The 10,683-nt window shown below is 42.7% G+C and overlaps 1 protein-coding gene across 2 annotated transcripts in view; it reads left to right on the forward strand.

Annotated features, from left to right (window-relative positions):
• The first annotated feature begins 899 nt into the window (after positions 1-899).
• Positions 900-10,683, forward strand: part of TIPARP (TCDD inducible poly(ADP-ribose) polymerase) — a 32,429-nt gene continuing 22,645 nt past the window's right edge. Inside the window, exons 1-2 of one of the 2 annotated variants that reach the window (XM_023515674.1) lie at positions 900-1,124; positions 3,947-4,910. In XM_023515674.1, the coding sequence (XP_023371442.1) occupies positions 3,988-4,910 (923 nt within the window). In that variant the 5' untranslated portion in view covers positions 900-1,124; positions 3,947-3,987. Of the gene's footprint in view, positions 1,125-3,804; positions 4,911-10,683 lie in introns of those variants that run through there. The other variant, XM_012807832.2, reaches the window with a different exon arrangement.

Below are 10,683 nucleotides of genomic sequence, written 5' to 3' on the forward strand. Positions count from 1 at the left end.
TTCCATGTCTGGAATACCAACAACCCCTCCCCCGACACACACAGGTTTTATGTGAACCACTGAAAATCTATTCAACATATCGAATTACAATTCAAGGCATTTTGCATTCCAGAAAATGTCAATTTCACATGCGGTGTGTATTTTAGAGGTGAGTATGCGGTACTCTGCGAGCTGCAAGAGGCAGGTGTGCGGTCGGGGCCCATGCGGGCTGTAGCCCTAAGTCTAGTACATGCCTGGCACGTAACAGGCGCTCTCTGACACATTTGCTGAATGAATAAATTAGTCACTACCGTGTCTGTGGGTTTTAAATCTCACTCTCACACACACACACACACACACACACACACACACTTCTCTCGTTAAAACCCCTAAGCTACGGCTCCCGTCCGCAGAGGCGCCAGCGCAGGTGCGCACCGTCCCCCATCCGGCGCGGGAGGCGACCTCGTCTGGCGGCCGCGGCGGAGGCAGCCGTTTGCCTTCTCTCTGGGACTTGGGGCGTCAGGGGCTGGAGGCGTCGCCGAGGAGGCAAATAAACAAAGCCAACCGCACCGAAACGAGTCGTTCCGTTTCACATCCTCCCTCCGGCGCCTAGGTCTTCTCGGAACAAAGTGACCCTCCATCTGTCCGAAGGCAGATGGAGGCCGCCCCACGCAACGCGCGTCTCCCTTCTTCACAGCCGCTCGCCCCGAGACGCGCGTAAACCCGGACCCTCGGGGACCAGCAGGCGCCGAAAGGACACGCCCCCTCGTGGGAGCACACGGCCACCGCACGCACACCCCGCGCACCTCCCTGCGAGCCAGCGCGCACGCGCACGAGGGGGGTGGGCCTCCTTCCCGGCACCCACTGAGCGCCCGGCCTCCTCACCCCACCCCACCCCCCGGCGCCCAGGCTCCGCCTCCGGAGGCGACCGGAAGCCACTTAAGGCAGAGCTTGAGGTGACAGGCGAGCGAGCTGGAGCTGGAGCGCGGTCGAGGTTTTCTGTGCTCGGGCGGCGGAATGGTCCGTGTAGCCGCGTCGCCGGCCCTTGGACCCTAGATGCCGGAGCCCGCCTTCGGCGCCGAGCTGCGGCGCGGACGTGTCCACGACGCGGCTCCCACGGTCGGGTCTCTAGGGCTCTCGTTCAGGTAAAAAGCTCCGGGTGGGCGCTGAGGGGCCGGCGACCCTGGCCAGGATGGCGGGACCCGGCCTCGCGGCCCCGGCCCCGGCCCCGTGCCGGACCGTGCCGGGCTCTTGCAGATAATGAGGGCGATTGATTTTGAGAGCGCCGTTTCGTGCTCCGCTCGCTCGGGTCCCGTCCGCGGACGGGTGGGATCGGAGGGGACTCCTCGGCCGCTCAGCGCCTCCGGCAGGTGTGTGAGGCGCACCGGCCGCGGAGGGGCGGGCGGGGGCCCCCGGCGGCCGCCGCTTCCCTGCCGGTCAGGGCGGGGCAGAGCCGGCTCCGGAGGCGCGAGGCAGCCCCTGCCCCGCCGGGAGGAGGGCGCGGCGGCTGCGGAGCCTTCCGGCCGCCCCGCGCCCGCTGCAGCGACAAGTTTGCGGGCTGTTTCTCCTGAACTTTGAGGGCGCGGAAGGCTTCGCCTCCCTCCCGCCGCCGCGCGGCGCGGCGGCTGCGGAGCCTTCCGGCCGCCCCGCGCCCGCTGCAGCGACAAGTTTGCGGGCTGTTTCTCCTGAACTTTGAGGGCGCCGAAGGCTTCGCCTCCCTCCCGCCGCCGCGCGGAGCGCCCGCCGCGTCTCCCAGCGCTTCGCCGCTCGGCTCCGCGAGCCGCCGGACGCCCCTCAGGAGGTGGCCGAGGCGGCAGAGACGAAGCGAAATGGAGACGGCGCCGCGAGGGCGTGCGGGACGCGGGGAGGCCGGGGCGGGCGATTGGTCCCGGGAAGGCCGGGCCGTGGGCTTGAGGGGCGCCGGGCGCCCGCGGAGGGGGCGGGGATGCCTGGGGACGCTCGGGATCGCCCGGCCGGGCGGCGCCGCGGCGGCGCTTCGCCAGGTCGGCGCGGCCGGGGGCTCGGAGCCGCGCAAACCGCCGCGGCCGGCAGGAGGCGTCGCTCGGACCCGGGCGGGCGCGCGGTCGGGGCGGGCGGTTTCCACCGAGGATGCGATTGTCCGGGAGCGCCGGAGAAGCCGCGGCTCGCGAGGTGAGCGGTCTGGCACGGGGTCGCCTGCAGCCGCGGACCGGAGGAAGCGTCCTTCCAGGCCTTATTTTCCTGCTGTGCCAACTAATTGGGGAAGTAGGTTCTGGTGGGTTCGCCACTTCTCTAGTTCTCTGCTGCTGCTTCCCTGTTTTGTTTCCGAGTTGGATGAAGGGTAATGACAATAGGGAAAGTTGGACGCGCGTCTGTGTGAGTACACACACTTAGAAGTAACATTGGCTTAGTGTCTGTTTTGCCTGGATTGGGTGTGATAGGAGTGGTTGGGGTGTGTGTGCGTGGGGGAAGGCACAGGCCGGTTTGGTGTGGTGGAGAGGGAATACCACTATCTGTGCCAATTCTGCCTTGAGGCAATAGCACTGAATGATGAATAATAACGCCTGGCTTGGCTGCTTTCCACTTGATTTATGTCTCATGTCAGGTCCCTCCTTCGTGAAGCTTTCCCTAACACAATGCCAGCTCAAACTGAACTCTCCTTTTTCTACCTTTGTGCTTCCGTATGCACTTTATTATACACTGCTTTGTATTTTATTTCTCTTAAGTGACTATTATGCACTTTTACACATAGATTTATGACTTTCTCTAGTTATGTCTTTAATATTCATTCTAGAGGAGGGACTCAATTTTAGCTGTTTTTGTTGCCTCAGAAACAACAAAGAACTAAGCATTTAATGTACACCTTCAGTAATTTAGCCAACAAAATGTTTTTGGGACACCTGTAGTATGCATTGTGCATGGCACTGTACTTGAACATTCAGGATGCATACTTGATTAAGTGATGGGCTCTTGCTTAGAGGATCTCTTTTGATCAATTGAACAAGAGAGAAAAGAATTAATTGCTTATCACCATTACTTTCTCACCTGACACAACCTGAGTAAAAATTTTTAAGTTTCAGTTTTTTCAAGGGGTCAGATTCTTGAAAGCGCTTTTCTTGTCTCTTTCAATACTTCATTAGGAATCTGAAGTTTGGCGTGAGTTTTACATTCTTGTGTTATTTTTCTGTACAATTCGTCATTTGCCTTTGTAAAAATTTCTTACCTATAACTTCTGAAGATGGACTTGGAGGCCCTTTCTGTGTTAGGGAGTTGTTTGGTTTCTAACACAGTGTGCTGTGGTTGTTGCTGATGTGGCTTCTGTTGCTAAACACACCCTGGTTTTCCTTCGGTAGTGGTAATGTTTCTGGGGATTTCAAAAGCAGACTTTTAACATTCTTGAGGAATATATTAGAACTTCCAGAATATAGAAATGTTTGATACACTTCTCTGGATTTCTGTCATATGATATTTCGATTAAGAGCTCCTGTTTCCTATTCCCTACACCTCAAATTCACTCACCATTTAACTTTGAAGTTTAACTTTCATTTGATGAACCTTTTTTTTCTCCCACAAAGAGACTGTTTTTGTCAACTCATGAGACAGGTGGTACATAAACAACTGTCATGAGAACCACAAAGCTGAGTAGAGATGTGGTTTCCTTGCTGTCATCATCTAGACATAGTTATTTCCACCCTACCACCTCCCCCCCCCCACTTTAGCCTTACAGTAAAAATTCATACCCCAGCAGAATTAGACTCTTTATATGTGTTAAGGTCGCAAATAAGTGCCAAAGATATTTTCTTTCTTCCTTTACCTGCTGTAGCCTTGGTTAGTTGGAGCCTTGATTTCTCAGTAAAATTAAAATTGAGACTAAATATAGCACAAGAGGAATGATTTCAGGGCCAAAACAGACCAAAACAAAATATTTTAATGAATGAACTTGTTGTTATCAGTTTGTAAATGAACATCTTCCTTCCTTTTCTGCTAGGATTTTTAGACTCTGAAGAGCAATTGGAGCTAATCCACATCATGGAAATGGAGACCACAGAATCTGAGCCAGACTGTGTAGTGCAGCCCCCTTCTCCTCCTGATGATGACTTTTCCTGCCAGATGAGACTTTCTGAGAAGATTGCTCCATTGAAGACTTGTTTTAAGAAAAAGCAGGATCAGAAAAGATTGGGAACTGGAACCCTGAGGTCTTTGAGGCCGATATTAAACACTTTACTAGAATCTGGCTCACTTGATGGTGTCTTTAGATCTAGGAACCAGACTTCAGATGAGAACAGCTTACATGAACCTATGGTGAAAAAAGCCCTGGAAATCAATACATCGTGCCCACCAGCAGAAGACAATATGTCTGTCCTTATTCCTGATGGGACAAATGTTGGGGGCCAAATACCAGAAGCCCATCCTTCCACTGATGCTCCAGAACAAGTCGTTCCAATCCAGGATCACAGTTTTTCACCAGAAACCATCAGTGGGACAGTGGCAGATTCTACACCAGCGCACTTCCAGGCTGACCTTTTGCACCCAGTTTCAGGTGATGTTCCTACTAGTCCTGACTGCATAGACAAAGTCATGGATTATATTCCAGGGGTTTTCCAAGATAACAGTTTTACAATCCAGTACATTTTAGACACCAGTGATAAGTTGAGTACTGAGCTCTTCCAGGACAAAAGTGAGGAGGCTTCCCTTGACCTGGTGTTTGAGCTGGTGAACCAGCTACAGTACCACACTCACCAAGAAAATGGAATTGAAATCTGCATGGACTTTCTGCAAGGCACTTGTATTTATGGCAGGGATTGTTTAAAGCACCATACAGTCTTGCCATATCATTGGCAGATCAAAAGGAGGACTACTCAGAAGTGGCAGAGTGTATCCAATGATTCTCAGGAGCACTTGGAAAGATTTTATTGTAACCCAGAAAATGACAGAATGAGAATGAAGTATGGGTATGTATTTATAACTTGTAAACTTTTAAAATGCTGTAGAGAAGAGAAAGTAAAAAAGCTAAAAGCTTAGTGTGGAGTAGTTTCTTTCAGGACTAACAGGTTTTATTTTTTCCACTGTAATTCTTTTGGCTTTATGCTATCCTGATTTTTCATGGTGGTTGAATGCAGGCTATTTACCCAATCAGACAATGAAGGTTTTATGATTTGAACAATTCAGATGTCACTCTGTTCAATATGCGTGTGACTGAGAAGTTGCACATACATTGAATGTTGTGAATCAAATATTAATCACATAGGAGACCTTTTTGAAAGAAAGTTCATAGTGAGTCTTATAACATAAATAATGAATACCTAATTTATCTGATTTTAAAGTTCTGCATATTGAGTAGCTACTATTTTTAAAAGGAGAATAGTATTGTTGGGAGATGTTTGTGGCTGTTTTCAATTTGAATGGTGTAAACACTTTTTTTGTGGATGATTCACAAGTTCTTCCCATACTTCTGGATCTTTTATTAGTTTCCTTGCAGCTTTTTGCCATTAAGTTTATCTAACTGATAAAATAAATAGTTCTACAATTCAGAGTATTTTTTTAAAAGCCTAGAAGAGTCTTTTAACAATGAGTGAAAGGGGGATTTATGTTAATGATATGTTTATTCATAAAAACAATTACTCTCAACTTTCAAAAATACGTGTATATATATAATTCAAATCTCTTAGTATGGATGTCTTAGCAGTATTCACTGACGGAGAATTTGTCTTTAAGTGAACTTTAAAATGAAAATGATAGTTGCCATATGTAAAGTTGTTGTGCAAAAATGACTAGATAATAAGTTTTAATCTTTATATTACTAAGTGGTTTCTCGTGTAGTGTAAGAGGAGTTAAAGTGCGTAGTATTAACCAAGAGTGAGGATTAAAATTATATGGAAGAGAAGAACATTGTTGCTTTCCATGCTATTTGATTTGGAAGACCATGAGGGCAACCTGATAGCTTCACAGATAATGAATTGCCTGGTGTAGTACCAAGATACGTGACATATATATATGTGGGGGAGAAAACAGACTATGCAATACAGAAGTACAGGAGAAGAACTTCTTGAGAGTCATCTTTGTGCATAGATAGTTGGTTTACAGTACCCAGACACCTGGAGAGTCAGCAAATGGTGACTATAAACCAATTCCAGGTTGTCTTACTCTATGCGTCTTGATACTGACCAGTATTCTGACTAGCCAGTGCACTTTTTAAACTTCTCTTGCTTCCTTTTAGTACTGGATAAGTGGTTTCCTTTCAGCATTTCAGTATTTCAGTTATGTAGTACACAGGTCCACAAGTATTTTTAGTAACATAATTATCATGAGACTAGAACTTTGCATCTTGTGTTTTGAAGGGGAAGTGTGGAACATGAAGAGAAACAGTATAAAGCCCAAGTTGAAGGGTATTACATAGGAAACCCCCTAGTATAAAAGTAAGGTCATATCAAGAACTATAAATGTGTTATCTTGATAATATAATGCATTCAAGATTCTATCTTGCTTGAGTAGCAAAAATCTTACAAGATTTTTTTTCTTATTTTTTTTTTTAAACTAGCACTGGAAGAGGGAAAAAATGTTTTCCATTTTATTTTACAAATCCTTTTAATAAGATATTGTCCAGAATTTCTTTTGCTCATGAGCTAGCAATTGTAATTGCTGTGTCAAGGGTAATTAATTTTATATACTCTCAAAGCCACTCTAATCCTCCAATTCCAGATTGCAAAATTCTGCAGAACAGTGGCCTTATACTTCACTCTTAGGAAGCAAATTTCCAGTCTGCTGAGTACTTCAGCATCTTGGTACATTAAGTTTCTATCTGTTTGAATTGATCAAGAAGAAACTAGCAGGATTATTGTCTAACACATTACATTCTGTTATTATGAGCAAGGCAAGACAGTCATTTAATCCTAGAAACTGCAAGAACTCTTAGGTCAGCAGCATATTGGGTATTTTATCCTTTGGTAAGATTATTTTGCTGAAGAATAAACAGATACAAACTCATAAGCATATATTGTTGAATCAGTTATAAAGTAGTTGCAGTGAGTGTTAGATTTTTATATCAGTTTTAATGAAGTAAACTGATGTTTGCCTGGAGAAGAAAAGTGTGAGTGAATTATTGTAATTACTGTTGCTGCCACTACATCATTAGTAGTAATGAGTGATCCTGGCCTGATAAAATAGCAAAAAGTATTGACTGTTAAATTAGTACTAAAATGAACTTCTCCCAGGACTACAGGAAGAAATGTTGCAATATTTTAGATAGCTAAGTGTCAAAAATTAGGCTTTTGGAAAGTTGACCTGTGGTCATTGCAACCTGGTTTTCCTTGTATTCCAAAGCGATGTTGTGTTTCCTGGCAACAAGATGCAGATAACGGCATGTTGAGCCTTGCTCAGAGATTCACAAACAAGCTGGAGCAGCCCAGGTTCACATGGTTACCACATTATTTGGCTAAAGCTATTAATCTCTGTGGTCAGGCCTGTAAAGCTGGTCTATCTGTGCAGATTGCACATAACCAGGAAGTGTGTGTTCAGCTGTGTATATGTCCAAGTCAGACCCAACAATCTTTGGATTCAGGAATAATGAATGGCAGTTGTTTATCCCAGTCTTCTCATAGTTGATATGACTTGGCAAATTATTATATTCCATATCCCTAACATCTTCATTGTGTGGGAGTTGGGGAAAGTCACAGTTTTAGGTCTATAGCAGAGACAAAAGCATAGTTTCAAATTATGCAGATAAAATTCGTTATTTTGCTTTGTACATCTATTGGATTTAACATCTAAATGTAAATTAGATGTGTATTATTCATTTTGTACTCAGGAGTGGATTTGGAAAGGAAATTGAGCTAGATAAGTTCACAGATCCTTTCTAACACTTCAGTCATGATGCTAAGATACTAAAACCACATTAAAAAAGGATTTCATTAATAGATGCTTATTTGGTTTATTGTAATAAAATTATGATGTAATCCCACTTTGTTTTCTCATTCTACTTTTGTACATCTACAAATGTTTATTGCCAACATCAACTGGATACTAGTTATGTGTCTGAACTCCCAAGATAGAGATACTGAGGCTTCTTTTCTGTACATGGGATGGGCTTGGAGAATTTCCAAATTCCAAATATGCACTTGAGAAAACAACATTGAATGTTGTGTTTTCGGTTAAGAAAACAAAGTCTCTGACATTAGGCACTCATCCTTAATAGAAGATGATATTGGATGGCAGAACTAAGCACTTTTAACAGAGCCTCACTCACTATGTGGAATATTGTTGTGGATAATTGAAATTATGGTGGCTGTGCAAATCTCTCTTTAGCAACCAACATCACTGTTGGTTTCATATTACATTTGTACATTCATTTTAAAGTGTGCCAAGATAGTCTTCTAGTTATTGCCACCCATCAAGAAAAGACACTCTGCAAACCTTATTTTGGAGATGATTACAGATAATAGTATGACTAATGATTATTTCTAATTCTGCATTTATAGAAAGAGAGTAGAGTTGAAAAACCCTGGATTTATGCTTAATTTTTTTCCAGAAGACTTTCTCTCCTCTTGTGGAATTAATCCTTACTGATAAAAGGGAGTTTTACTTACTTAGGGCTTAAGCCTAGAGTATTGTTACAGTCTTAGTTGCTGAATGATTTTGATTGCCAGTTGCTCTAAGAAGTCTCTTTTTTTTTTTTTTTTCAGTCTGTCCAAGGGACAGTGACATTAGATAATTAACAGAAACTCTTGTGTAAAAAGGAGAAACTGATAACTAATGATAATAAGAAAGCATATATTATTATATTCTATATGACTTGGAGAGTGAATTATTTTAACTAGACCAAAATCCTGACTAAACTCTCCTGGAATAGTTTAAATTAGCCAAGTTAGCACTGGCCTGCACAGCTGTGATGATGTATGAACTAACTCATTATGTGTTATTGATAACACTGGAGAGAGGCGAACAGCTGAAACTTACTATGCCTTGAGACTTTTTGGTATTTCTTGAATATACACAGCTGGATGAGTTTGAATTTATTTTAAAAATTCCTGCCTAAGAGAAAGGGAGAGCTCCATAAGCAAGAACTGTATTTGAAGTGACTTTCAAAATGTGTGTCTTGTGCTTTAGGATAAAGCAATCCCGTGAATTATTTTTTTGGTACCTCTTTATGCTGCTATTTACATATGAAATAAAACTAATTGGCTTCTATCTATACTAATCCAGAGAAGTTACTGGGTCTGTGTAGAGCTATCATGGGAATCAATAGCAATCATTCATTTATTCCCTTTCTGGTTTTTCATCAAGCAGAATATACTTTTTGAAGCAGCTGTCACCTGGCTTTAGGTTAGGGTTAATCTTTTCCTGATGGATGTATGGTAATGAAAATGAACCTTGCCAAAAAGCAAAGATTTGTAACTTTTAAATCAGACAGTTGGAGGAGATAGTTTATATGGTTATCTGGCAATCCCTAAAAATAATTGCATGACACATTATGTCTTTTATTATTGAATTGAATCCAGAACTTTTACTTTTTATTATAAATAAGACCAAAATAAGAAAGATTTTTGTATTCCTTATTCAGAATACTTCAGATATAGAAATGTTTCCGAGTTTAGATTTTTTTTTCAAATTTTGGAATATTTGAAATGTACCAACTAAGCCTTCAAAATCCAGACTCTGATTCCTTTAAACATCATCTCAGTGCTCAAAAATTTTGAATTTTGGAGCATTTTTGATTTTTGGATAAGGCATGCTCAACCTGTAGTCAGAACTTCTGTACATAATGAGCATGTAAAAAAGGCTGCTTTTGACTAGATAGTGCTACTATGTCCCTATAAATCTATTTTCTGTTGTTGCACTATAATTTTTAGATTTTAGATTTATTATCTTCCATAAAACAAAGGTAAATTTCATAAATTCTTTTGTGTATTTTTAATCATGGTCAGTGATCCTCAGTTTTATTCTGGGCCTGGAGGCTGTTTCTGAAGGGTAAAAAGCATATTGCCTATTTAAGCCCCGGCTATTCTAGAAATGCTGCTAAAATCCAGCCTTTTGAGATTATGATTTTAATATGGCTTCTTCTATTTCTTATCCCCTGATTTGATGATGATTCTGGATCCTCTTAACTTAGGTCAGTGATCTTTAATAATTACCAATCTCCTATTTGTGAGTTGTAGTTACCTTTTTGTGGAAGGAAAACAAAGTACATGTGTATATGTTTTTTTGCAAAGGAAAAAACATATATTTGAAATTGCAAGATAATAATTCAACTTTTTGAAAAGGTAGTTCAGATTGAACATGAAGTGAAAGAAGCTTTTTACCTTAAAAGTAGTAGAGTCTCTTTTATAGTAACTCTGGGAATCTTAAGATAAAGCAAGTGTGAAGGACTTTCTATCTTTACATAACACCAGAGTGCTGAAAGTTGAGCCATTTTCTGTTTTCATTCTGGGTTTAAAATTATTAGGTATTAGCCTAAGTTCGTGGGTTGAACTCTGCTTTTTGCAGTACTATAACCACAAACTGTACAAAGAAATAAAGTACTTCTAAAGTTCACCATTTCTAAGAGGAAACAAGCCACATTTTGGATGTGAGGAATTTTTTTAAACAAAACTAAGTATTGATTATTTTTATATTTATAAATTATTTATGGCAATGCTTTCTAGGGACCAGGAATTATGCTGCACACAAACTCAACCTTTGTTTAAACTTTGTCCCTGCAAATGTTAACCCTAATCTAATCCAGTCTGACAC

The sequence above is a fragment of the Otolemur garnettii genome, unplaced genomic scaffold (assembly GCF_000181295.1).
Source record: "Otolemur garnettii isolate 467f Iridium unplaced genomic scaffold, OtoGar3 scaffold00076, whole genome shotgun sequence".
Taxonomy (NCBI): Eukaryota; Metazoa; Chordata; class Mammalia; order Primates; family Galagidae; genus Otolemur; species Otolemur garnettii.